At 49.5% G+C, this 27,938-nt stretch overlaps 1 protein-coding gene across 3 annotated transcripts in view; it reads right to left on the minus strand.

Annotated features, from left to right (window-relative positions):
• SDK1 (sidekick cell adhesion molecule 1) overlaps positions 1-27,938 on the minus strand; it is a 451,634-nt gene that overhangs the window by 409,361 nt on the left and 14,335 nt on the right. For all 3 annotated transcript variants that reach the window (XM_064478731.1, XM_064478730.1, XM_064478729.1), the window contains exon 3: positions 27,705-27,852. In XM_064478731.1, the coding sequence (XP_064334801.1) occupies positions 27,705-27,852 (148 nt within the window). The remainder of the gene's footprint in view (positions 1-27,704; positions 27,853-27,938) is intronic.

Genomic DNA, 27,938 nt, shown 5'->3' on the forward strand with positions numbered 1-27,938 from the left:
AATAAATTTCTAAAATTTGGCCATGGCGAAGTTGCAATTAGTGTCTGAGGACACAGATTTGCTTGAACACAGGTCTTCATTTCTCTGGAAAAAGTGCCAAGAAGTGCCAGGGGTTGTGGGGGCCTCTGGTAGGGGTGTGTTTTCGGGGGGCTGAGCTGGTTTGCCGGCCCCCAGCAATGCAGAACTGATCCAGCTCCTCCCTGTCTTGACAGCGTTTGGTATTGCAGTCACTACTTCCGGTTTTAGCTGCTCTGATAGGTGTGCAGTGAAATCTCGTTGTGGTTTGAATTTGCATTTCCCTAACGGCTAATAATGCTGAAAATATTTTGATATGCTTATTTGACATCTGAATATCCTCTTTGGTGAAATGTCTAATCATTTCTTTTGCTCACTTTGTAGATGGATTTTTTTAACTGCTGAATTTTGTGAATTCTTTATATATTCCAGACACAAGTCCTTAGAAAGATATGTGGTTTGCAAGTACTTCCTGCAGATTACCTTGTCATCCTCCTCCCAGCATCACTCGCAGAGCAAAGGGTTTTGGTTTGATGAAACTCAATGTATCGATTTTCTTCATTTATGAATCATGCTTTTGGTGCCATGTCTCAGAATCCTTCACGACCCCTTAAGTCCTGGAGACTTTCTCCTAGGAGCTTATAGACTGTACTTCACGGCCACAGCCATGGTGCGCTTTCAGGGCATTTTTCTTTCTTTTTTTTTTTTTTTTTTTTTTGGTGTGAGATTCAGGTAGAAGTTCATTTGCGGCCTGCAGATGTCTAATTGCTGAAGCACTGCTTGTTGAAAAGATTCTTCTTCCTCCATTGAATTGTTTCCTTAAAATTGTGGTAAAATATATATAAAATGTATCATTTTAACCATTTTTAAGTTTGCAGTTTAATAGCATTAAGTACATTCACAAAGTTGTGCAGCCGTCACCACTATTTGCAGAACTTTCCCATCGCCCCAAACAGCAGCTCTGACCTGAGTAAACAGCCACTCCCAGTTCCGTCCGCCGGGGACTCCAGTTCCCGTCTCCCTACATCGTTGTGGTGGATTTCCGGCGCTGTCTCTCCAGGCCTTCTGCGTGATGTGTGTCTTGCCTCACAGTATGTACACAGATAGCCCTTCAATCAGCATATGATCAGCCTGTGCTTTCCAGAAATACTTCCTTATTCTTTCTTCTGTGCCTTAATGGATTTCCCACCTTCAAAAGTACTTAAAAACACTATGATCAAATTTCCCTATTGTTACCTCTTAAAAAGCTCCTTGAAATGATCCCTTATTCTTTATAACATTTTGATTCTGAGTTTTAACGAGATAAAAATTGCTTTATTCTTGTTTCCAAGAATAATCTATAATCGTTTTATCAACAATAATGTTAATACTCAAGAGGAGGAACTCAGAACCCAGTTTCATGACCGAGTTCTCAAGCGACACCCGCACTGGGGTCTTCGTCCCCCGGAGTGAACGCCGTCGTCCGCCGCGTGCCGAGGCGGCGCTGCAGCCGCAGGGGACGCGGCCCCGCGGCCCCGGGTACGACGGAGGCTCCCGCCGCGTCAGGAGGGCGAGCGGGCGGAGCGCCGGGAGCCAGGGGTGAAGGAGCAAGGCCGTCCCAGGGCCGCTCACGGCGACGTGGGACCGCTCAGACGGCAACACGCCAGCATCTTCGTGCCGACCTGTTAAGCCTGCGGTTTCAAGTTACCGGGAGCTCAAGGCTCTGATGTGCGCAGAGGAACAACCCGGAGAGGAAGGCAGGCTGAAAGGAGGAGCCGCCCCGGCGCACGTGACTCCAGGGGGCAGGCTGGCGCTTCCGCCAGGCAGCCTCGCGCTTCCGCCGGGCAGCCTCCTTCTCCTCGTCCTTCCTCCCCACGGCCCTCCGGCTCTCAGCCGCCTCGCCCAGCGGCGGTCCCGCAGCCCGCGCTCCGCTCCCACGGGGCCTGTCCGGGCGACGCCCCTTCTCGTCCCACCCCCCAGCCCAGCAGGCGCAGTCGGCGTCCTGCCTGCAGGGCGAGCGCGCGCGGAGAGCAGTGGTCCCCTTCGGAACTCGTTTTCTGGAAAGCTTGGTGCATCGCCGAGATCTGGGACCCACTACCTTTCAAACTGGTCCGATACTACCAAAAAGCGTCTTAGTACTAAAGTGCTCATTTACTGTCAGCAGGAGCTGACCCATAGCCAAAAGGAGTTCAAAAAAAGATGTTTAGCCTTTAAAAAAGATAGAAAAAAGCAGATGAGGAGGAAATCATTTGGACTCCTTCAAAGAAATACTGAAAGACGCCCCTAGAAAATGTTTCACCGTTTCAATAGTTGGAATAGACCCCTGGCCCCCAGCTCACCGTGCACCCTCGGGATGGGGGCCTGTGTGGGCACGCGTGCACCCCACGCCCGCGGGGAGCCGCTCAGTCTGCGCGCGTCGCCACACCTTCACGGAGGCAGCGCCAGGGCCCAGGCGGGGACCACTGCTAGGCTGACCTGGGCGCCAGCTTGCACTCGTCTCTCTTCTCCAGGTGACGTCCTGTCCTCTTGATGATGCACGTCCCCTCTCCTGATAGCTCCTGTCCCACGTCCCCCTTTGCAGAACAGCTCCCGCTGTTTACTGCGGCCCTCTGTGACCCACCACTTCAGCCGATGTGTGGCTTTTTCCAGAAACTATCTACAGGCTCATAGTGTCTGGCTTTCTCAGCACAGCTCTCTTCAAAGATTTTGATTAGCTAAGGATCAGTCAATGGATTAACTTCTCTGTCACCTCTGATCTGAAATCAGCTGTGGTCAGAGGAAGGAACCATGTGGTTCAGACGTGGTCCCCGGGTTCTGCCCTTCGGCAAGAAGTGTGACTGCGAGACATTTCTTGGAGAAGAAGGAATGAACTGGAAAGTTTCAAAATCCAGATAGGATTTTTTTTAAGTTATAGATTTAATGGACCTAGAAACAGGGTAACCCAGAGAAATGACATAATTAACCAAAGGTAAAGAACTGAGAAACCACAGATGTGTTTCAAAAATAGCAAGTGGCCTGCTCTGCTGAAAGCACCAGGGGTTTTGCAGGATTAAAGAGACCCAGGCTGGGCCAGCACAGGTAGGGGACACGCCCACGGTGGGGGCAGGGGCTGCAGGGACAATGACACACAGGCCGGGCCGGCGCATGTAGGAGACACATCCATGGTTGGGGCAGGGGCTGCAGGAACAATGGGACACAGAATAGCTTGGGGAAAAAGGCTACTTTCATAACGATAGTGGTAAAATCTGACCCAGCTGGACTCCGCTCTTCCTGATGAGGGAGCAGTCCTGGGGGTGCGGGGAACACCAGGCTGGGTCAGCAAGTAGCCTGGAAAGAAAAGTTGAAAGAACAAAAAGACTTGGCTGGGTTTCTCAGTCCCGGTTCAAAAGAGAAAAAGAGAATGACCTGGATGCCTATAAAAAAAACCCAGGTAGGCAGCTGTGAAGATAGGACAGTGTCCGGCCTCACCACAGCTCAGAATAAATATTTGTTAAAGTGGTCTAGCTGCTTTTGTCTGCACAGAACGCAATTCTGTCACACCAGCGTGGCTTCCTGGCTACGCTGGCAATGGGAGTGGGGTGGCCTGGAAAACAGACATGAGCACAATGGTCGCTGGAATGTGCTGCTCCTCGCTGCAAGCGCGTGTCTGGCGCCTACATCAGTCTCAGTCCTCTGGGCAGGATCAATTCCAAGAATTCAGACCTGAAAAACAAACCACAAACCCCCCCCCAAAACCCAGTTTGGCATGTGCAGAGCTGAGGAGCTCCTTCTGGACGTGGTGCTGAGTCACCGTGAGAGCCAGCTGATCTTAGCCGATGAGATGCTATCTCTTCTTGCTTAAAACTGCAACAACAGATTTTCTGAGGAGCTCCGAATACCAGAAAAATAGACAAAAACTAATCATATAGGAAATAAGTGACACTGTCAGAGGGGGCGGTTAATTGAACACACAGTCACCAGAGTGAGCCAGAGTGCAGCATGAACTGGGAGGTGGAGGCACAGACAGTCGTAAGGTGATAAGAGCTGGGGATGACGCGGGCACAGGAAGGAAGGGCCGCGGAGGGAAGGAGAAGAAAGTGTGGGGTTTCCCCTCACCCCACAGACAAAGCCAGCAGTCCACAGGGTGGGACGCAAGTGTAAGAGGCGAAACCAAAGGCTTTCATAAAATAACGTAAAGGCGTATCTTCACCTGTAGAGCAGAGACAGGCATATTCAACGGGACTCAAAAGGCACGCGCTGTAGAGGAAAGACTGATGAACATAACTGCAGTAAAAGCAAGCGCTTCTCATCAGCAGACACCGTAAAGGGAGTGAAAAGGCCAGCCCCAGAGACGTGGAAAATACAGCAAGCAAAGGACCAGCACCCAGTGTCTCTGAAGAACTCCCACAAATCAGTAAGGAAAAGGTGGCCGACCCAGGAGAGAGAATGGGCAAAAGGTATGAAGACTCAAACAGGCTCCTTCCAGGGAGGAAATGCAGCCGATAAACATATAGAAACATCCCTGACCTCCTTAAGTGTCAGGGGAATGGCAAGTAAAGCCATTGTGAGTGCGGCCATACACCCACTAGGCTGGAGAACGCTTCAAAATAGTTTAAAATCTGAAAACCGATGAAGAGTTGGAGCTTTTAACTCCTGCGATGGTGGCAGGAACATAAACTGTTCAACCACTTTGAAAACGGTTCCAAGTGTCCAGTGGGGTTGAAGACAGGCGCAGCCTGTGCCCCGCCGGCCCCGCGCACCAGGGCGCACGCGTGAGAACGGTGGCGCCCTTTCAGCCAGGCAGAGGGTCTGAGACCCGCAGTGACGCCTCAACACGCGGACACATCCTACACGCAGTGCGCTTCCTCCTACGCAGACATACCTGCGGTAAAGTGTGCCTTACACATGAGGGACAGCACGAGATTAACAGCGATAACTAGTGATAAAATAAAACGATGTAACCGCATGCTGCAGTAAAGAGTGATGTATGCATGGTGTCTCGGTCTCTGAAAGCATCTCACTGCAAGGAGCTCCCCCTTCTCCCTGGGGCCGAGGTGAAGGGAGGCAGACAAGGTGGGCACCGGGGCGCTGCATCGGGCTACTGCTGACCTCCGACAGCACAGCAGGAGGGCAGTCATCTGCCTCGGGTGGTCCCGGACCACCCAACCACAACATGTCAGGGAGTGAGTGTAAGGAGCTGGGGATCCCGGGCGGAAGGGAGGGAGCAGGACAGTGAGAGATTTCACCTCGGAACTGAGACACAGCTCGGAACAGCGTGCAGTTTAAAACTCACGAGTGGTTTATCTCTGGAGTTTTCCATTTAATCCTTTTGGACCTCTGTGGACCGTGGGTAAGTGAAACGGCAGATGAGGGGGGACTACTCTATTCACAGCAGGGTTGCTCACTGTAGCCATCATTGCAAAGATGATTAATGACCGTTAACCACAGAATGCTAAGTCGTGGCACGTTCGTACAACAGAAAACCATGCAGCAATGAGTGTGAGCCAGATACAGTCAGAAACGGCAATGTGGATGAATCTCAAAAACAATGTTAAACTGAAGAAACAAGACACAAGAGAATACATTCTGTTTGATTCCATTTGTATAAACCCCCCCAAAGAAGCAAAACATGAAGAAAGTAAAGCTAAAGCACGAGAAGGTGCTGCCATCAAGGTCACGTCTTCTGGGAGGTGGGGGACGGGGACTGGACAGGGGCCCTCGGGAGGGGCACGGTTGTGTTCAGGTTGGATGAGGGGTGGCCACGGGGTGTCTGTTTTATAGTCATGTTTTATTCTGTACATTTATGTTTTGTGCACTTTCCCATATTTATGTATATTTCATAATTAAATATGGTGGCATCAGTTAAAACAGGGACATTAATAGTAGAGCTGGGCTGGGAAAGAAGGCAGATTTCAGAGTAACAGGTTTAAGGGGACAGTGGTTTATTTTGTAAAATATTTGTTGATATTCAGAAATGTCTAAGGAGAAACACAGACGTAGATCTGAGAGTCACAGTGGAAAGCTCACACGTTTAATTTTTTCTCTTAATATTGCTGTATTGTGTTTATCTTAATTTCAGAGATGCTTTTCTTAAACAAATTAGCTTATATAAAATAAAGCAGGTAAGGGACACTTTACATATGTTGATTGTTAAACTCTCAATGTGCTGTGCCTTTATATCTGAATTGAAAAAGTAATAATGAGAGTAATGGATTTTTAGCTTGTTGGAATGTTAAAACTTAAACTTCCTTTACTTGTGTGGAACACCCCAGAGCTGATGCAGGGTGAGCGGCTGTCACACCGCCAGGGACACCTCCACTCGCCCCACCTTGGTACCAGCACCACCAGTTCTCGGGAGTCAGCGATTTACAGTTCTTCATTTAGCCCCAATTTTTCAAAAACTACCTTTAAAATATCATTCAAGGCCAAAACGCTGTTCTACGTATTACACATTAAAAAAAAAAGATGCTATCATTTTAATAATGGAATAAATAGAAGCTACAGAGTCCCAAAGATGCATTTTTGATAATAATATAGTTATAATAAAATTACGCTTGAACAGCTGTACAGACTTCGTGGATAAGTATTTCTCCAATGAGAATTCACCTCCGGTTAGGTCAGAATAACCTGGAGGGTAGAGAGACATGCACAAGAAATTGCATGTGTCATAATTCACAGGGAGTTTTGTTCCTTTTATCATTTATTTTTCTTCTAGGAGCACTTCATGGAAAAAACAAATCCCCACCACACAATTTCCCAAACTATAAGAGCACCCAAAGTAACAAAGCATGGGTCCTTAAAGAGAAAAGTAAATTAAAAACCCATTTCCATTCCAAGTTCAAGAACAAGAGCGATGCGACTGCGCCCGCCACCACCACCAGACAAGGCTGCAGGGGAGCACTTTCCCTCATCTCGCCCGCAAGACCAGAGCTGGGAACAGTAAACCAGCGCACCTCCCACTGACATCATTCAAGCACGCTCTCGCTCTTTGATTTTTTTTTTTTATCTCCACACATGTACTTCAACAGGCAGATAAGTATGAATGGAAAATTAATATTAGTCATAAATCAACCAATTCCTTCACACCAATACCAGTTACTGACTATACAGCAGGTGCTACTTTCGGGCCTGAGGATACACAGGTGAGGCTCAGACATGGTCTGCATCGTCAAGGAGCTCATGATGTAGACAGAAACCAACAAACGGGCCATCACAGCTTACAGCTGACAGGACGGACCACAGAGGTAAGCACAGGGGCCGCCAGAACACACAGATCTCACTGACCTGGTCTCAGTGGGACAGCTGGGCTGAGAAAGGCAGCCTGGGAAGTGCTCTCAGAGGAAGAGGAAATCAGAAGCCAAAAGTAGAAACCAGTCAGCAGAACAGCATTCTAGGCGGCAGAACAGCATGTGCAAGGGTCCTGTGGCAAGGAGGGCCGAGTGCAGCTGGGGAAGGTGTCTGTGTGGCTGTCTGGTCGAGGGACAGGAGACACGGGAGGAGGCCAGGGGCAGGCGGCAGCCTGCCAGGAGGACCCTACCTTCATCCTGAAGACCACAGAAACCACTTACGGTGGGAATGCCAGGGACGACACGTGACCTGCAGAAAGAGCCCTGAGCCTCCAGGGCAGAGACTGAACCGGGGGCCCACGGTGGACAAAGCTGGACACCTGGAGACCAGTTTGGAGCTTTGCAGGGATCTCAGCAGCACATGCCAGTGGCCTGAAGGAAGGGGGTGGCCGTGAGAAGGCGAACTTTATGACCAGGTGAGGTGCAGGAGGCATTCTGGGGAGATGGCAGAAAGTGTTCTAAGTTTCTCTGCCCCTTCACTAGTGAAACCAACGGATAAACTGCCTTCATCACTAAATCTCAACCTGTGTCTGTGAGTCTGTTTCTGTTTTGTAAACACGTTCATTTGTGTGGTTTTTTTTTAGATTTCACATATAGGTGACATCATATGGCATTTTTCCTTCTCTTTCTGGCTTACCATATTCAGTATCTTGTAGTAACCCACAATGAAAAAGAGTATGAGAAGGAATATGTGTGTGTATATGTAAGACTGTACGCTATGAAACTGTACGCTGTACACCAGAAACTGACATGTAATATACTGACTATACTTCAATTAAAAAAATATTAAAAAAAGAATTTGAAAAAACTCAATCTAAATCTGTTACTAGAGGGAGGAAACAGCACAAACAACACTCAATACTTGAACTGTGAATAAACCGTTTACCATCTTCCTCTCTGACTCCAGAGGGCACTGAACAGACTGCAGACGGCTGGGGTGTCATCGTCAGACAAGGGCCACTTCTCCAAGGATCGCACTGCCCAAACCGAGTAACCTCAGAGCGCTACCTTGTGCTGCCTTTTGCTGAAGCGTGTGTCTGGGAAGGGAGACAGATGTGCTGCCTCTGGGCTGTCACACACAGGACGAGCTTCATTCCTTCACCACTCACTCATCCAGCTGGCAGACACTCCTGCGTGCCTGCACACGGGGTGCGCTGTGTCGTGTGCAGGAGATGCAGAGTGCAGGGAACTCAGTCCCGGCCCTCAAAGGATTTCCTCCTGGTTTGACTTATGGTGGTAGGGGTTGGGACAAAAATAAAAGCAGAATTAGCCACCACTGTAATCACGTGCAAATTCACATGAGTTATTCCTTCTGGTACAGAGAGCGTGCAGAACTTGCTCAAAGCGTTCCCACAGGCCAGGTGTCAGTCGTGAGCATGGTGAAAAGAGGGTCAGGGCATCATTATAAGGAGGAGATGGGGTGGATGCCTCTGTGGGCGCAGAAAGGGGGTCTGTGCACCCAGACACGAGCGGGGGAAGAACAGAGGACTCACGCCGGGAGCCCACTTCCCAGAGGAAGGGCCGGTCCACAAGTTTCCAAAGGCCTGAGAGAAACAGCAGCGGTCAGAGAGAAGGTGTGCTTTTCCTCAGAGAGTCAGATCATTCACTCATTCCTCTCCTTCCATTCAAGTTCAAAGATCTCCAGGTTAGTCAAAAGAACCTACTCCAGCTTATAAGGGTCTAAGTCATTCTGCTGCTGTCACAGCTCACATCTGTTCTTCCTGGAAATGATACATGGTCCTTCAACATTGTTGCCATTTTCCAAACATGAAGATATGAAAGTAATACTTTCTGTTTCTTGGAGGCAGTGTTCCTTTGAGAGCCACAAGCAAGATGCCAAGACTTGAGAACTTGGGCGGATTTCAGTAAATGAAAAACAAAAGTTTCCTCAGAAGGACAGACAAGCATCCCAGGAGCTGGATGACCCCACCTCTGTCCTTCAGATTTATAAGCACAGGCGTAAAGGCGCTAAGACGACCGGAATCCAACGTGCGCACGAGAGAAGAGCACACGTGGTCCGTTTTCTCCTTACACTTCTTCATGCCACAGCCGCACTGTGGCTGGAGTCGCCTGAGCCGTGGGGGCAGTTAATAGGCTGGCATTTCTCATGATGACAATTGCCATGACTCAGAGCATCCCAGCGATGCGGCTGGCGGGCACCCCTCTGACACGCCTCGTATTTTACATCCCCTTCAAGGCATGAATGTTTTTCACGAGCATTCCACCAAGAAGAAAGAAAAATGGCTCCCTGCGGCAAACTGGGAAATGCTCCCTGAGCTAACGTCAACAGGTACGTCTCAGTGAGCACGGATGTGCAGACGGAGATGAAGGGGCAGATAAGCCAGGATGCCGGGGGAGCGGTCATTCTGTCGTTCTGTGAGACGAAGACGAGGTGCTGGGGCCAGGAGGGACTACCTTGCTGTTAGTTTTTCTCAGAGTGACGATGCCCAGCATCCTGTGGCAGCACGCCAGGTTCTTCCTGGAGTGGCGATGATCTAGTACTTGGAAAATAAATTATGTTCTGTACATGCAAATAAGCCTTGCTTAGTATTTACAGGATAGTTAGCTAACGTTAGATTTATTTTTCTATTTTCTATGCTTCCCTATAGATGCAGTCTTGTCACCAGCAGGGAAAACCTGTAAGAATTATATGGCGAACTCTGTACCCTTGGTAGCCATAAGCCACAGGTCGGGTGAGCCACCATCTTAGTTTGCCAGGGACTCGGCAACTTCCAGTGCGAAGATCGGAACAGTCCTGGGCAAACCAGAACGAGGGGTGACCCTACACGCCACACACACCCTTTCACCAGACGTGTGGTCTAAACGGAATCTTTATTCTCTTAACTCACCCAATGTTTTGTTGTAGGAATCCCTCAGTTTTTGACAAACAACAAATCCCAGAATAAACCTCTAAGAAGGGAACTTCACAGAAAATAAACAAACAGAACCATGAGAAGGAGCCCCAAATCAAGTAGCTACGTTACAAGCATGAGTTCAATTTCCCTAAATACTTTATCTAGTTAAAAACTCAGAAGAGGAAAAGAAAACTTTGTGCATGAAGTAAGCTTACATTTTGTATAATCCCCCTAAGAGAACCACGTGAGGACAGAGACGTGGATGCTCGCTCTTCTGCTCCAGGATGTTCTGTTAGCACCACAGTCTTGCTCCAAAAGCCAGTATCCCAATCTCACTCCCTTCAAACGCGGCCAACTCAAACCTCCTCACCACTGTCACAGACTTTAAAATATGGAAACATTCGACTCAAATTTATTTAGTTTGAGAATATTACTTAATGCTAATTTGAATTAAAATAATCTAATTCTGCATTCCTTCAAGGTCCAAGGTGAAATCAAACATGTGTGCAAGCTGTGTGGTGTCTACCTGGCCCACGTGTGAGACAGATGTTATGCACACACACAAACATACCTAGGCTGCCATGCACAGATGTGTTTACAGATGTTATGTTTTATTTTACACACACACCTCCCTAGATGTGTGCGTGTGAGCACACACACGTGTGTGGATGCGTGCCCACGTGACTGCACTTGTGAGACCCCGCGGGACACGAAATCTTAAACAGCTCCCGCTACTGTGCCCGCTCTCACCTCCTCAGCCCCGGGCCTGAGGGCTTCCCACCCCAGGCATCCTGGTCGGCGCCCTTCTTCCTCGGGGCCCAGGGAGGACAGCTGCTCCTGGCACTGTCACCATCGTGCTACAACAGGGTCTTGAAGCGGACAAATGGAATCTTAGGGAGTTGTCAGCAGTTCGTTCCTTTTAGGACTAAAGCACAAAGCATGGCAAGGGGGCTAGGGGAAAAATGTGCCCCCAACTCCGAGTCTCACCCCGTGATGTGTTCTGGGGCTTCCTACTTCCTGAAGCCAAAGAGGGTATCTCCTTGAAGAGTATGGTGACGCATCCGACCACACCCTCAAAGCCTGCACAGCGTGGCCACAGCTCACCCATGGCAGCCATCCCACTGCTGCTCCGTTAGCTCCTTCTTACCCTACTGCCGTGCACTTGGACTTCTGTTTGCATGAAGGGTTGAGGAAGTAATTTTCACACCTCCAGAAATACAAAATGCAACCTTGCTTTGCAAGGTTTCCTTGAAGGGAACCGACACCAAGAGCATAATGCAACCGCTGCCTCTCCCTCCGTTTGAACCACTCGGATAAGGAACAGTGACGAGGCGGTGAGAACCACTAGAGTCACGGCGCCCCTGGCATGCCGGGGGCCCGCCCGAGCCTCGCACAAGCGCGCCTTACCCTTCGGTAAGGCAGGTATTATCACGCCAGCCACACGGCAGACGGAGCGGAGTCACAGGGAAACTTAGTGACGTGTCCGAGGTCACACACCACTGAGCGGTGGCACCAGGCCATCTGACTTCGGGGTTCGGCCTCTCAGCCGCCATTTCACACGGCTTCTTCGCAGGCTGTGTGTGTCACCCTTCCTAACCACACTCAGGAGGACAGCAAGACGACAGGAAATGCTAAACAAGGACATTTTCCACTACATATTTAAAGCAGTGTTTTTTTAAAATTTTAACCATGAGATGCTTTTCAAAATTTTCATGATTGCCACAATTCCTTAATTCATCCTAAGATCAAAGAAATGACTAAACCTTATCTGGGGCATTTACAATTTATCTGAATTCATACAGAGTGTGGCAGATGAAAGCTGGGCGCTAAACAGCTGGACGTTCCACTCACAGCCAACGGCCGGGGACAAGCCATCGGCAGGCTGCCAACCCCCCTTTCCCTCCGACTTTAATTAGCATAAGTACTGTTTCACATTCATCTCCACAGACCAAATTCTTAAATTTAACCAAAATTTAATTCAGTAACACTAACCCATACACAGCAGCTTCGAAACAGACTATGATTTCTCCATATACACCCAGTTTTAAAGTAAGAAAAAGTCAGTAAGACTATTGAGGGTGAAGCAGCGGTGCAGACTGCCTGGCTGACTCAGGCTTCAGACGGAAGACGGAGCCCCACGAGCACAGGCGATCGGTGACCTGGACCGTCGGGGCAGGCAGGGAGCGTTTCCCAGCGACCGCACTGAGTGCAAGGAGTGGGTTGCACTGGGTAGACTTCACACAGGCAACATCTAAACCCCTAAGACGTGCAACACAGGTAGTTTGCAGAACTGTTTCCTGCGTTAAACTAGAGACTCTGCCCATAAAAATAAAGTATACATTGTACATAAAACCAAGGGACATCAATTATCTCTTGGATATAATGATTTACCTCGTCTGATAATGAATGGGCACGTCTAGCCTGAAGAAGGAAAAGATTCATGCTCTCGAAGATAAATAAGTTCTCAGGATTCCTCCCCATTTGTAACCTTCCAAGGTAAAACAGTGCAATTCCGTCAGCGCTGATAAAGACCAGGCACTAAAACATGAAGAAGAGTCATCCCGGCTGAAGCATGAACGAGGCTGTTACGGCTGTTTGATCCCAAACTTTCTAATCTGTCCACAGCACATTTTTTCCAGAGGGCCTTCTAATTTATGGCTGTGGCAGAGAGGAAAGCTGGACCTCTTCCCGACCAGGCTGCAGAACAGAGTCTATTATGTGCGGGTTCTACCCCAAAGGTAGAAAATGACAGGCTCCCCCCCGCCGACTTGCCCCCTTTCTGCCTCACACCTTTTCTCCTCCTCCGCCCTGCTAGGGCTTTTCCTATGATCTCTTCCTCTTTCTCCCTGCACCCCTTCTTTCTCCTTATTTTCTTTGTCTTGGAACACAAGTTTTGTTGACTCGGACCACGTGGGGCTGGAATCAGGTAAAATGCTCTCTTCTGGGGGAGGCCACGGCCTCAGACCCTCCTGGCTGCCTCCTCCCTTCCTGGCTGTCTGTGTCCTTCTGTGGACATCTTATTTCTCGGCCTCCTCTAACTGCTGGAGTTCTCAGAGCTGGCTTCTCTTGTCTAAAATCTCTCTCTCCAGAAGAGCTCACCCCTTCTCACGGTTCTAAATGCCACCTGTGTACTGATGATCCCCAACCCTGTACCCCAAGCCCAGGTCTCTCCTCCGAGCTGCAGACCCGTGCACATCAATTGTCCAGTCGGCCCTCCTGTGCAGACGCATCTCTCTCAGACTGCACGGACCCCAAACCCACTCTTACAGGGCTGTCACTATTTTAGTAAGTATGTACCAAGGGCTCAGATCAGAAACGAGAAGCCCGACTCCACTACACGCCCAGTGCATCTGCAGGCCCTGCTGAGCCTACTTCTCTCAACCCTTGTCTTGGCATTACCCACGCATGCCGCAACTTGGGTTCTACTTCTAACCCACACTCTAGTTTGTCCACTTCTCTCCATTTCTCTGCCCCATCTTAATCCAAGCTATCAGCACCGCGAGTGCCGGGCGAGATGTTGGCAGAAACCTGGTAAGGATACTGTTTCCACTGCTGCCCCTTACTGTCCGTTCTTCACAAAGCAGCTGGATTTTTCTCGCAGCAAATCAGATCACGGCACCCTCGTGTCTTTCCACTGCACTCGGAATAAATCCCATCCGCTTCTCCACAGCCACGTCCGGGGCCCTGCTGTCATTGGGGTGCACCCCCCACCATCCCCATGCGGCTCCCTTTCAGGTCTCAGACCGCCAGGCTCCTCCTCATTTCAGCCTCTTGGCCAGTGCGGGACCCAGAACGTCCAGCCCCACGGCTGCGTGTCTTGTCTTCAAATTTCGGTCTAACCCTCAGATCCTTGACCAGGGCTGAGGCTCTTGGCATGTTTGTTCGTTCGCCCATTTTCCGTCTGTTTGGCCTTACCTGACCGTAATTCTGAGAGAAAGGGACCCTCGTGGCATCAGACCAGTACCTGCCAGACTGTCTGGCACAAAGGAGGCATTTCTTAAAGGAATGAAGGAGTGTCTTTCCTTTACCCACGTGGAACTTAGCTCAAGAAAGTTACCCCAAAAAAGATCCAATGAAATATTTAATGGTGACTGGTGAAAGGCAGAAAAGAAAAAAGAGTCAATGAAATATTTAACGATGATCAGTGAAACATAAAAAAGGCAAAAAAAGAGAAAAAGCCAACTGAGTAAAGACTATACAAGGTGTCAAAAGGCCACATAGTATACGATTCCTTTCATGCGAAGTGTCCAGGACAAATTCCTAGAGACAGAACACGGATCAGCGGTCGTCAGGGTCTGGGTGGGGGAGGGGGTGGTGAGCAGCTCTGCTCCTGGGTGCGGGGTTTCCTTTCGGAGCGATGGAGATGTTCTGTTAGCGGGGACGACTGCACAACTCTGTGAGCAGGCTGGACCCTTGAGCCTCGCAGGTGTGAACTGTGTAGGTCCACCTGCAGGTGGGTATTTCTCAATAGTAAACACTACAGCGTTACCTGGGGTCCAGAGTCGGCTGCACCTCCAGGTGCAGAGGAACCGGGGATACAGAGGGTCAACTGCAAGTCTGATGTGGATTAACCCTGTACTGTTCAAAGGTCAACTGTAGACTAAGACACCAAATTAACTACACAGTTCAAATGATACATTCTTTGAAAAGAATTTATGATAGGTATGTTACATCTTAATAAAGCTATTATTAAAAAAAAAAAAAACTACACAAGATGAGCTACGATGAGTTAGCTACAATCCATTCACGAGACAGTGAGCCCTTCTGAGCCAGAATCGCTGTATTGATCCTTCTATCCCCAGAGCCACTGACTGACAGGCTGAGTGGATGATTGATGACGCTGACATTAGGAACTGTCATTTGGATGCAAATTCTCCAGCGATTAGATCTGACCAGGCTTTGGTCAGATCTGATTACAGCGAAGAATGGGCCCTCATGAGAAAATGATTCCGTGTTACACAGACATGACACTTTGTAGTTTACAGAAGGCTACTGTATCTGTTACCATATTTGAAAATTACACACGAAAATAAATGTCCCGTGAGGCGGGCAGGCTGGTTTACCACCACCTCTACTTTCCAGATGAAGAAAAGGAGTCCCACAGAAGTGAGAGACTTGCCCTAGGACACCTGGCTAACAGTGGCAAATGCCCACTGGGGGCCCCTTTTGCCAAATCACCCCCCTTGGGGGCAAGCTGAGATCAACTTCGTCATAAACATTCACAAAAACAACAGAAAGGCATTATTCAGGGGCCGAGCGCCATCCCTGGCTCTATCACTAACAGAGATTTGACCTTAAATCACGCAGCCACTTTCTTCCACCACGCAGTCATCCACAAAATTGGTCTGATAAGACGTCCTCTGCTTTCTTTACTGGAATGCCAGGAAGATTTAGAGCAGTCTTGCAGAAAGACAAGAGCAATGCAGGTCTCCCCACAGAGTCTGCACTGGCTGCACATCATGCGCCTGCCCCGCGGACCACCGTGCTCCCAAGGACAGCCAGCTCCCTCCTCTCACGAGAGCCCCAGCCAACAAACCAGCAAAGTGTTCTCACCCAAGACCCCCACAGGACTGGTTTCACCCCATTTTACATGTGAAAAAGCTGAGTCCCGCAAGCAGCAAGTTAGACCTGCCCCGAATCGTAAAATGACCAGAGAGAGCACAGCTGGTTCTCCGAGTCAGCTCTTCTCCCTACGCCCCGCGGGCTCTCGAAGCCCATCCACGCCTCAGACACGCGGCACGCATACAGGACCTCTCCTGCTTATGGTCCCCGACCGCCTCCCTACACGTGATCTCCAGGACTCTGCATGGTGCACTGCACCCCCGGAAAGGCCGCCCTCTTCCCACAAAGAGGGCACCACGTGGAGGAGGCTGCCAACTCTACCGCACTTCTGCCAAGTTCAGTTGGCCACCTGCCATCTGTCTGACCTCCTCTGATCCGCCCCAGACCCCACTGCCTTGCTCTCTCCCATTCACAGCTCATCACAGCCCCAACCCCAAAGTGCATGCATGCCCTGGAATGGGACACCCGTGACCTTCTCCAAGCTCTAAGCACATCCCTTCCTTCCCGGGGTTCCCTCTCCCTTCCTTCTCTGTGTGGGAGAACTTCACTCTGGTATCCAAGATTTCTGCCTAAGCACCCTGGGGTAGGACCAGACGAGACCAGGCTTGCCATGGTAGAGTCCCCAGAGCACGCACACACGCTGGGTCCCACCCTGTCCGCCGGCTCTCCAGGGACGTGCGGGAGCCTCCTGGAGCTGCCCCTCAGGGCCACGCCCAAGCCCGGGGCACAGGTGGAAGTGCTGCGCCGTCTTCTCGACTTGCTCGCTCCAGCAGTGTCCCCGTGGCCGCAGCCCAAAGTATATTTCCTTCATAGGGAACCTGTGCTTCAGGAGTGACTCCCGTGGGTCACACCAGTGCAGTGAGGTACTTGCTAAGTGAACAGATAAGTGAATGAATGAATGACCTCCTGTATTTGGGGAGAGCAGCACTGACACTGAAGCTCATAAAAGGCTCCGGTACCTGACTGCGTGATGAAGCATACGTTAGATGCACAGGTGGAAACGCCTCCCTACCTACCCAGCCGGGGCGAAGACGGGCTTAAACCCCCAAGGACGCTTTCACCTGGGGAGGAAGGGAGGGGGAGGGGAGGTGGAGGGAGCCTCACATCGTCCCGTGTTCGCTCCTGCAAGGCACCACTAATTCCGAGCGCTTGGTAGGGTGGGTACCATGATCTCCGCTTGAGATAGCCCATCATACCACCGCTGTTGGGGACAGTTCAAGGACTTGCCCAAGGTCACGCGGCTACTAAGAGACAGAGCTGAGACTCAGATCTTTATTTCCTGAGTCTCAGTCTCGTGTACATAGTCCGACACCATCTCCCCAGGATGAATTAAGTACTATTCATTCGCCCAAGAAATACTTTTCTCTTCATCCAATGAACATTAGTTACGTAGTATGGCCAAGCACTGTGCTAAGGTGCTGGGCCTTCAAGACAAAGAGATAATTCAATTAAAAATGGACAAAGAACCTAAACAGACATTTTTCCGAAGAAGATATTCAAATAACCAGTCAGGTACATGAAAAGAGGCTTAAAACTACTAATCATCAGGAAAATGCAAATCAAAACTACCACGAGATGTCACAGCACATCTGCTATAATGGCTGCTACCAAACGAGAGACAGCAAGTGGTGGTGAGGCCGTGGAGGGAAGGGCCCCCCGGCACTGCTGGTGGGAATGCAAACCGGTGCAGCCACTGGGGAAAACAGTATGCAGGCTCCTCAAAAGTTTAAACAGATATTTTTGACTCAGAAATTCCACCTCTGAATATATATCCAAAGGAAATGGAATCAATATCTCAAAAAGATATTGTACCCCCAACATTCATTGCAGCACTATTTACAGTAGTTCAGATATGGAAACAACCTAACTGTCCAGCAACGGATGAATGTTTATATGAGTATTATTCAGCCATAAAAAAGAGGGGAAACTTGAGGGAACTGTGCTAAGTGAAGTAAGTCAGCGAGAGGAAGACAAACACTGTATGACCTCACTTACATGTGGAATCTAAAAAAACTGCACTCGCAGAAACAGAGGAGAGATTGGCAGCTGCAAGAGGCAGGGGACGGGAGGAAATGGGCGCAGGTGTCAAAGGTACAAGCTTCCCCTTGTACTAAGTCCTGGGGACGAGGCGTGCAGCGTGGTACCCGAATACCCGCACTGTACGAGTGAAAGTTAAGGGAGGAGATCTTAAAGGTTCTCATCACAAGAAAAAAGACTGTAACTACGTATTGTGAGGAATATTAACTAAACTTATCGTGGTAGTAATTTTGTGGTATACACATGTATCAAATCATTATGTTGTATACCTCAAATAAAACAAGGTTATATGTCAATTATAGCTCAGTAAAACTGGGGTGGGGAGACAAAGGAAACCTTTCTCTGCTTCTACAGATTATACATAATTATTAGCAAACAACTGACTACATGCAAGGAGGGCAGACAGATACAGGGCGGTCGTAAAGCAGCACATTACTCACTAGCACAAACTTACAAAGGCATTAAAATGCCTCTTGCTCATGGCTGTTGCCGTTTCAAGACACACCGTGGATACAGATTTAAGGGCAAAGAGAGAGCAAGGTATGATTCCACTAACACATTCCAGGCTTGGCAAGTTCAGAATTTATTGTTCATTAAAACTGTATTTTAATTATCCTAGTTTTAATTAAAGTATTATGTAGAGTTGGTGGAATGCAATTATGTACAACTGACTTAAGATGTGTAATAGGCTCATATTTGTGAAGAAATGCATTATTGTCACTGGATCTGCCCATGTAAAATGAAGTGGTATTTTATTTTCAAATGAAAAATTGGTACATAGAATATTAAACTCTTGTCATTACAGTTAAACAGTACATTGCCAACTCAAACGGAACCAAGTAATTGTAAGATGCCCACCCCCGCTCCACAGGCTCCTGCCTCCGCTTAGGAACGGATCTCCGGCTGTGATGTACCCTTTGTCCCAAAGCAGCAGGCACGAGGTCAGCTTCCGGAACGTGCCCAGCAACCTCCACTCTGTCTGCCTGAATCCTGTGATTTCCCACCTTGACAGAAAAGCAACCCCTGACCGCAGGGACTCACCACTTCTCTGCAGCCAGTCTCGATAAAGTTCCCAGAGTTAGCTCATCCTGCTGTCGCCACTTCCTTCTCTGTTCTTTAAGTATATTAAAACTGCAGTTACCAAGCATTTCCTAACGAGAGAAAACTATAAAGTGCAGACCAACCTTTCCAACGTTCTGTCTCCTTCTAGACTCAGCACTCTCTTTCCTCAAGCCCATTCTCAATACATCTTCCAGCAAAGTTCTCAGAAATGTAAATTCTCATTCTGAAAATGTCCTCCTTTCTCCTTCACGACTGGACAGCAGTCAGGCTGGATGTGACGCTCCCCGCGACAGCTGTGCCCCGGGGCTGCGAAGGCAGCATTCCTGATCCTCTCTGCTGTCGTCTTCTCTGTTGTTGCTGTCAACTGTCATCTAACTGCTGCTCACTGAGGAGCCCTGGCTTACAGGTGCGGGTGCTTTGAAGACTTCTTCTTTGTCTTTGAGGTTCTACACTTACACTATAAGAAGCTTAGATTTGGGTTTATTTTTATTTTTCCTACTTGCAGCTCATTCTGCTCCGTGGCTCTGCAGACCCGTCTTGACAGGAAGCATCACAACAATTCCGTCTGTGAGCAGGACCCCGCCCCTCTCCGTTCTTTCTTGCTGGGACTCTCTTTGGATTTCTGCTGGGCACTCTGCCCTGTCTCCTGCCTGTTCCCCTGTATTTTCCATCTTCTGTCTCTGTGCTTTATTTGGAGCATTTCCTCAGACACACCAGAACAATATTTCTCACTTCAGCTGCACACTGTCTGCTCCTTCACCCATTCAACTGACTTTTAAATAAATGATTGTATTTTTCACTTCAAGAAGTTGAGCTTTTCCCTATTTGGTCCTTTTTAAAATCAGCACATTAAAAGACGTTCAACATCATTAGCCACTAGGGAAATGCAAATTAAAAACAATGAGTTATAACTACACACCCATCAGGATGGCTAAAATAAAAAACAGTGACAACACCAAATGCTAGTGAGGAAGCAGAGAAACTGGGCCACTCACACTGCTGGCGGGAACATAAAATGGTGCAGTCACTCTGGAAACAGCCTGGCATTTTCCTAAAACAACTAAACATGCAACTACCACACAGCCAGTCACTGCTCTCCTGGGCATCTATCCCAGAGGAATGAAGACATGTTCATACAAAACACATACAAGGACGTTTACAGCAGCTTTAATAACAGGGTGGAAAACAGGACCCAACCCAGATGTCCTTCAACAGGTGGACGGAGACACAAGCTGTGGTGTGTCAGCACCACGGACAACGACACGACACAGTCGGGGAAGCACAACCTGAGCAAGCCAGGGAACCACACTGGGTGGAAAAAGCCAACCCTCAAAGGCTAAAGACGGCATGGCTCCACTTACAGAACTGTCTCAAGTGATAACATCAGAGAAACGGAGAGCAGATTATGACTGCCAGGGCTTCGGGTGGGGCTGAGGGCTGAGGAAGGTGCTGTGGCTGTAAACAGGCAACGTGAGGGGTCCTGGGGGAACGGAGGTGCTCCAGGCTTCGACGCGTCAACATGGCCGTCCTGACCGCGCGCTGTGCTGCAGGCCCGCAAGTGCTCAGCCCATGGGGGAACTGGGCAAAGGGCGTGCTGCCTCCCTGACAACTGCAGGGGAACCCACAATGAACTCAAAATGCTGTTTAATTAAAAGTGGGGGGCAAATAAATACTGTGATTCCACTTATGTGAGGGACCTACCAGCTTCACACTCACAGGGACCGAAAGCAGGAGAGGAGTGCCGGGGCTGGGGCAGTGGGGGGGTTATTATTTAGTGGGGATAGAGTTTCAGTTTGGCAAGGTGAAGGAGCGCTAAGATGAATGGTGGTGACGGCTGCACAGCAGTGTGAATGCACTTAATGCACTGAATTACACTGAAAAATAGTTAAGATGGTAAATTCTATGTTACGCATATTTTACGACAATTGCAAAAAGTTTCAAACAAAAAATAAAAACAACCCAAACAAACAAACCACAAACACTTCCAAAGACATCCCGCTGTATATGGAATAAAATCCAGATTTCTTTCCAGATTCTGGCGCCTCCAGGATCTGTTTCCTTTTCAGGCTTCTTCTCTTTCCACTCTTCCTGCCTCTTTCCCCCATGCCCTGACCACCGCAGGCCCTCAGTCCAGCAAGTACAGCAAGCTCCTTCCTGCTTTTGCGTGGACGTGGCCCCGCTGCTCAGAATGCTCACCCCCAGGGCTGGGCAGCACTGGCTCCTCACCTGGCAGGCGTCAGCCCGAGAGCAGGGCCAGAGGCGCTCACACTGACCGGCTGCCCGCCTCCTGTCCTTGTGCCTCTCGGCAAAGTGAGGGTCATAACAGCAAGACTCGCTGGGCAGCTGGCAGCATTAAATGAATCGGTATAGAGAAAACACTTAAAACAGTGTCACCTGCTCAAAAATATTAATAGTTCTTGGTATTAAATATCACCTTGATTATATCGCAGGAATTGTGTTGAATGAAAGAGGGCAGGAACAGAAGATTTCACCTTCTTTAAGAGATTCTAAGACAAGTGAACTAACCTACGGGAACAGAAACTAGACTAGTGGGCGGGGGTGCAGGGCACGGGGTAACAACCGCATTGGGGAGCTTCATTAGGGTGCTAATGGCATCCGTGCACACACTTGTTAAAGTCCATCAACCTGTGTGTGTGCTCTGTGCATTGTGCTGCACGTAAATCACAACCCAATAAAGCGGTTTTCAAACATCAGCTGCAAAGAGAGGCTGTCCCTGGCTCCTCGAGGTCGAGGGCCACCTCCCACTCAGCCCTCTCCCGCCTCCCTCCCCGCTCCTCTCCCTCGTGGCTTTCACCATCCCTGAAAGAATCCCACACTGGACCATAAGGTGGGGAGGGCAGGAGCTTTGAAGCCTCATTCCCTTTCTGACCCTGGCAGCTAAACAGTGCGTGGCACAGAATAAGCCCTCACCAAGTACCCCCGGTGCGCGAAGGAAGAAGGGGGGAGGGGCAGCAGGAGTGGCCACGGGCGCCTTCCCGAGCACCGCTGAGTGTGAACACCAGAAAGGCCCTCAGGGGCCATTCACTTGACCTTCCTCAATTCTGACAGGAGGAAATGGAGGCAAAGCACAGGGGATGATCCTGCCCAAGGTCAGAATTAACGGTGGAAGCAGGTCTGAGCCCACACATCCCAGTCTTTCTCACTTATACCAAATATGGCTCAACTTACACGTATAGACATACTCTATAAACAGTCACAAAATGCCTATAAAACATAATATAAAAATTTTAAAAGCATAGTTTTGAAAGCCCAGTTAACTATAAAAATATTATTACAACCAGACATCCTTCTTTCAAGCACTAGGTTGTGACTTCCAATATAAGTGCTCATTTAAACAAATCTTTCTTGCAGCAGTAGAAATGAACTGGTAATATGTTAATGGATGTTCAGGTATTTAAGCATGGACAATTAGGAGTCAGACTGTTTCTAGTCACCTGGCATGCTGTTTACTGCCCATACTTCACAATTCAGATCATTCCTGGCAAGTCATCCCTCAAAGCTGGCTGGAGGCTTGAAATATTTAATCTGTAAACCTCGCCTTCCCAGAGAAACACAGGCCAGCACACTTATGCCTATGCATTCCTGTCAGGTAGGCTGCACAGTGCCATTTGAGCACAGAAACCTGCAATTAAGCAAAAGAATGGCATTGCACAGAACAAGTTTCTGCGTCCTAATCTGATAACTGCCGACATAAATTACCTCCTGGAGGTAAGAGAAACACCGCACGACATCAACATTCACGTTTCATATTTTGAGAAATAAAAGGAAACAAAGAACATGCATCTTAACTGAAACAACACAGAACAATTTTACTATCAAACTAGACTATGTTTATAAGACAAGGCTACTCTCATCTTTGATATGCAAAGACAGCAAACTAACTGTTCAGATTCAGCAAACCAGAAAAAATAAACATGCATTTTTTTCATCTTCTCAGATAAATAAAACCTGTAATTACCTACTCTAAGTTCTGAGTACGACTTACTCTCAGTTCCTTCCAGTGCTGTCTGCCTGTCTCAGACACATCTCTCCTCCGTCAGCGGGGTTTTCTCCTGAGGCCCATCACGCCTTTTCCCCTCCTTGGCGGGGAGCTTACAGGTGTCACACACCTTTTCTTCACACTTGCTCAGTTCATCGTTCAGCCCTTCCAGTGCCGCGAGCCTGCCCTGCACAGCACCAGGCCAGGCAGAGTTACAGAAACAAGGACGCTTTTGACGGTCAGTACCCAGGGGCGGCGAGGGCTGCTTAGGAGGCGGGGCCTACTGTCACAGCGCTCGGTGGTGACGGCCACCAGCCGAAGTCTGAAGGGGAGGCTGGCATGTGCGGGTCACGGGTACAGACCCTTGAGTCACCTGCTCCAGTCCTGAGACTCTGTCTTCCTCCTGTGCCCCCTTCCCACCTCACTAGTTCTCTATTGCTCCTGCCACTTCACCCCTTTGCCATGTCACACGTCCCCTAACATCCAAGAGTCCCAGGACTCAGGGCCTGGATGGCCCCGGGAGGCTACGCAAGTGTCGGCCTGCTTCCTGGTCACCGCCCAGTCCTCCCCTTCTCCTGGCTCGGTTCTGCGATTCTCAAAACACTCTCACACATTCCCTTCCTGCCTACCCACAGTTGTCCTGTGTGACGTGCAGCCATGGGCCTCCTCCCTGATAAGATGGAACCCTCCGGGCCTCACTTACCAGCTCAGACAGTCCCGCCAGAGCTTGAAGACCTGCAAATACCAACAAAGCAGCGGCCCCAAGTCTAACCACGACCTCTCCGCTAGCGCTCAGTCTGACATACACACAACTGTCCCACAACTGGATCCTCTCGGCCGTCTCCTGACATATCGCACTTGACATGCCCAAACAAACTTCAGACACCACCACCAACCCCCACATCGTCTCCCCATTTCAGGAGATGGTAACTGCGTCCCGCCAGTCGCTCAGCCCCAAGCTCCTGGAGTTACCGGCGCTTCTCTCCTCTCACATGACACGTCCAGTCCAGCAGGAAATCTGTTTCTGCTTCCACAATGCACCAGCATCCGGCCAGTCTCTCCCCCGGCCCCCAGCACCCCGATCTGAGCCCCCAAGTCCTTGCAGCAGCCCCTCCCGGGCTCCTGGTTTCCCATTCTGTCGTCCTACAGTCGACTGTTAACACAGCCCTCCACAGAGAGTCCTGAGTGGGGCTGGGCGCTGCTCTGCTCCGGTGCCCAGCATGGATGCCCAAGTCCTCACCCTGGCCAAGTAACCTGCTCCCAGGAATCTGGCCCCAGGGACCTGGATGACCTTGTCTCCTGGACGACCTTGTCTCCCGCCCCTCCCTGGTCCACAGCGGCCCCACTGGCCTCCGTGCCGCTCCTCAGACACCACAGGCACGTGCCCACCTTGAGCGTCCACACGTGCCCTCCTCACCAGTGTGCGCCCCCCCCCACCGCCCCGCTCTGTGGATCCACGCAGGTTTAGTGTCCAAGCGGCCTGCGCGGGTTCCACGTCTAAAATAGCCGCCCCTCCCTACTGCGTCCCGCTGCCCTCCTGCCCCCGCCCCGCAGCGTCCGCCGGCACCGCCGCACTGCCAGGCTGGCGTCTCCCTCCCTCCAGGTGGATGTCGGTTCCCTGAGGACGGGGCTCCTTGGTTCACCACCTAGGACGGCATCTGCACACAGCGTGCCCTCCACAAAGGCTTCGTGGGTGACTGAGGCAGGCGCCCAAGCTGCAGTCAGAGCTCTGCCAGGGTTCCACTCAGCCTCTCCTTCGCGAATGTGGAGTGGCTCGGGACCACCACTGGGACGTTCACTTCAACTGCTTTCCTGGGAATGACGACGGAGTTCAGCTGTTTTCCCGACACCGTCTATTCTTCATCCAACAACTCGCAGCTCAGGAACGGAGGCTGTCGGGGCGGGGGCGGGTTCTGAGCACGGTCGTCACCCCCACACCCCTCGTTGCCCGTCGCCCTGCGCTAAGCAACCTGTGATCGCCGTGCAGGGATCATCTCCGTGTCCACCTCCCACCAGGCCTGGGACTTCCATTAAGTCCTGCCTTAACTGGAAGGTCACACTGCCCTCCCTCTGTCAACAACTCCTGGAGGTAGGGGTGAGCACAGAAGGGACAAACAAGACGCACACAGGCGTCCTCGGCGCTGACGCAGGCGTGTGTCTCTGCGAGACTGTGGCTCGTAGCAAATCCAGGCTGACCTATAGTGTTTCAGATTGAAAGCTGGTGCCCCCAAAAGGAGAAAAAAGACGAAAGCAGTGTAAGGAAAAAATAAATCAAAAGCATGAAGAAGGTTCCACAAAACAAAGTGAAGAGAAGAATTAGCCGGATGCGGAGGAGAGCGTGCGAGTTAGAGTCAGGCAGACCCAGTCTGAGTCCCAGCTCGGCCGCCTGCCAGCTGTGTGCCCCTGGCTGGGTCACTTCACACCTCCGATCCTCATTCCGATGGCTAATTACACCTGCCTCGGAAGGCGACTGTGAGGGTTAGAGGAGATGTGTTAAGGTGGTGCTCAGGAGGTCATAGCTGGAGTTACAACTGTTGATAGGCTGTTCAGCCAATTTCTCAAGTTGAGGAACATTAGACTTAATGTTTCCTTGAAAATGAAAAAAAAAATCATTTGTGAGCCTAAAGGTCACATTTTTAAGGTTATGGGATAACATTTAAAAACAGGGGAGTTGGGGTGGCAAGATGAGGTTCCCCCTCCCGAAGACAAGGTCCATCTCTCCCTTGTGTTAGGGGACCGACCTCAGAGCACCAGGTTAACAGCAGGTGGCGAGGCTTGACCTGTTTCAACAGGTGTGGAACGCTGAGTCAGACGTTCCACTTTTACATGATCCCTCTGCTGGTGCAGGTGCTCCAACGCCGTCTGACTTTTGTCTGCCAGCCACCTGGGAGGGGGCAACGCATAAATGCCCCCCATCTGAGGTCCAAAGCTGAACTTTCAGAAGTGGAAAGGAGTGTACCTTTGACTGACGTATAAACTTGAGAAAACTACGTGAGTCCTGATTTATGATACCTTGCATGGCAGGTACTTAATAGACGTGGGGGTGATGATGCGGTGGAAAATATGAAACTAAAGGGCCTTGAAAAAGTGTAAATATCCATAAGCAGCCTCATCTCAACCCTTAAAAGAGCCTATACTGGCATATTATTCTACTGAGATTGGAGATCTACCAATGCAGTAGCTTCACGCCGCAAGCGGCCCGCTTGTGTGGCGTGACACTGAGGGAAAGCGCTGCTGGCCCCTCCGCGTTACTAGCTCACCAGGAAGTCAACAGCCTTCAGCAAGCATCTGCCAATTAAAAAACGCAAAGCTTGCAAAATTAAGAGTTGTTATTTCAGTCTGTATCCTTTGTAACGTCTTGAATAAATGTTGCCTCACGAATATAGCTAGACTACAAGTTAACAAGTGAATTACTACATAGTTATTTGTTGCTGAGTTAAAGTAATTCTTCCACACTGACACTGATTAGAAACTCCAGGGTTTGAGAGAAGCCCTAAGTCAGCCCACCCCCCGCCCCCAGGAGTGACTCATCCCCCGAATTCAGCCCGACGCTGCCCAGCCGCACGGGTTGACACTAGGCCCTCCAGAATATTTCACAAGAACCCATCTCAGCTGCCTTTTCTTTCAGCCTAATGGTCTTTGATGAGAACGAGAAACTGATCCCTCATCTTTGTCTCATCCCAACCCCAGAGGCATCTGCTCTAATTGGAATCAACGTAAAGGTGGATACCTCAGAAACTTTTAATAAAATAAAGAAAAAGGACAGAAGTCATCCCATTTTCGAAGGTAACTGGTATTTTCGTTAGATTTTTAAAATACGGCTTTTATATGTTTCAATACTTTTCCTGTTTCCAATAACCAAAGTAGAAACACCTGCTAAATAAGCTTAAGAATCATCTCGGCTCAAGCAGGGTTCGGATGCCCGAGTGAACGCGTGGGGATATTGGGCTTAGAGAGGGAACCACAGAGATGCTCAGGCCAGGGAGAAAGTACATTGAAAATCTATTCAGCAAATTCTTACACATATCTTTTTTGGGAAAAAAGCAAAAACAAAAGCATTTTCTTTTCACGAATATTTTTCTGAGTGCAACTGTCTGATGGCGTAAGCATCTGACTTTCTGCCCAAGCTTGCAGCATTTCACGGTTCTTTCAGCAACGTCCAACCTGGAACCCTTTACATCTGGTGTACTGTCTTTAAATTTCATTGCAAAATGTCCACTTATGAAATATATATCAAATGTTCTTTTCAATCACTTAGAGCTCCAAAAGAAGAAACTGTTTGGCATTAGGTAAATACCTTGAATGTGAGACAGGCAAGAACACAGGCAAGAACACCTTGAAATAATGCTTAACTAATCACGAAGCGACTACTCTGCTCTAGATGGGCGAGCCACTAATTAGACGAAGGGAAATAAAACTGTCACGGTGGGGTAAGAGGATAAAGAGAAGCAAGCAGTAATCACCGCTTTATTGTCAAAGAAAGTATCGAACACGGCTCAGTAAAGAGAGGGAAGAACCCACAGCCCTGCAAGTAAATACCAGCACTCATTAAACTAGCGCGTGGCGCTAACCCAGCTCAGGATGACAGCGACCTCCCAGAAAGCGCGCTCGGGTAAGGAAAAGACCGCGCCGTCAAGAGCGAGGGCGCCTTAGTTGGGCCTGCGGCATCCTGAATAACATTACATGACGATTTTCTTAAAGGGCTTAAAAGTTTCCAAGCCAGTCTGAAAACAGCCTTCTACTAAGGATTGGGGTAGGTCTCCCAGGCTCGGTCACTCTTTCCAAAGCTTAATTGATACGTTTAACACGTAAAGGGTGCCAGCAAGCGCAGTGAGTTGTATTTAAATGTAAACGCCGGGAACAACTTACATTCGGTTGCTTGGGATAATCTTGTGTCCTTCTCGGAACCAAGTCACTTGAGGTCTGGGGCAGCTGGCGAGGGGCAGGAGGTTGAGAACGGCTGCCTGTCCTTGCGAGACCATTTTTCTCTGGTCTGTATCCATGAAATTCCCCATATCTGCAGAGAAAAATCAGACCTTTAAAGTTCTAGAAAACTCTTTTTGAGGGGGAGGGAGGTCAAGGATGGAAACAACTGCATGTTAT

This window comes from Camelus dromedarius, chromosome 24 (assembly GCF_036321535.1).
Source record: "Camelus dromedarius isolate mCamDro1 chromosome 24, mCamDro1.pat, whole genome shotgun sequence".
NCBI lineage: Eukaryota > Metazoa > Chordata > Mammalia > Artiodactyla > Camelidae > Camelus > Camelus dromedarius.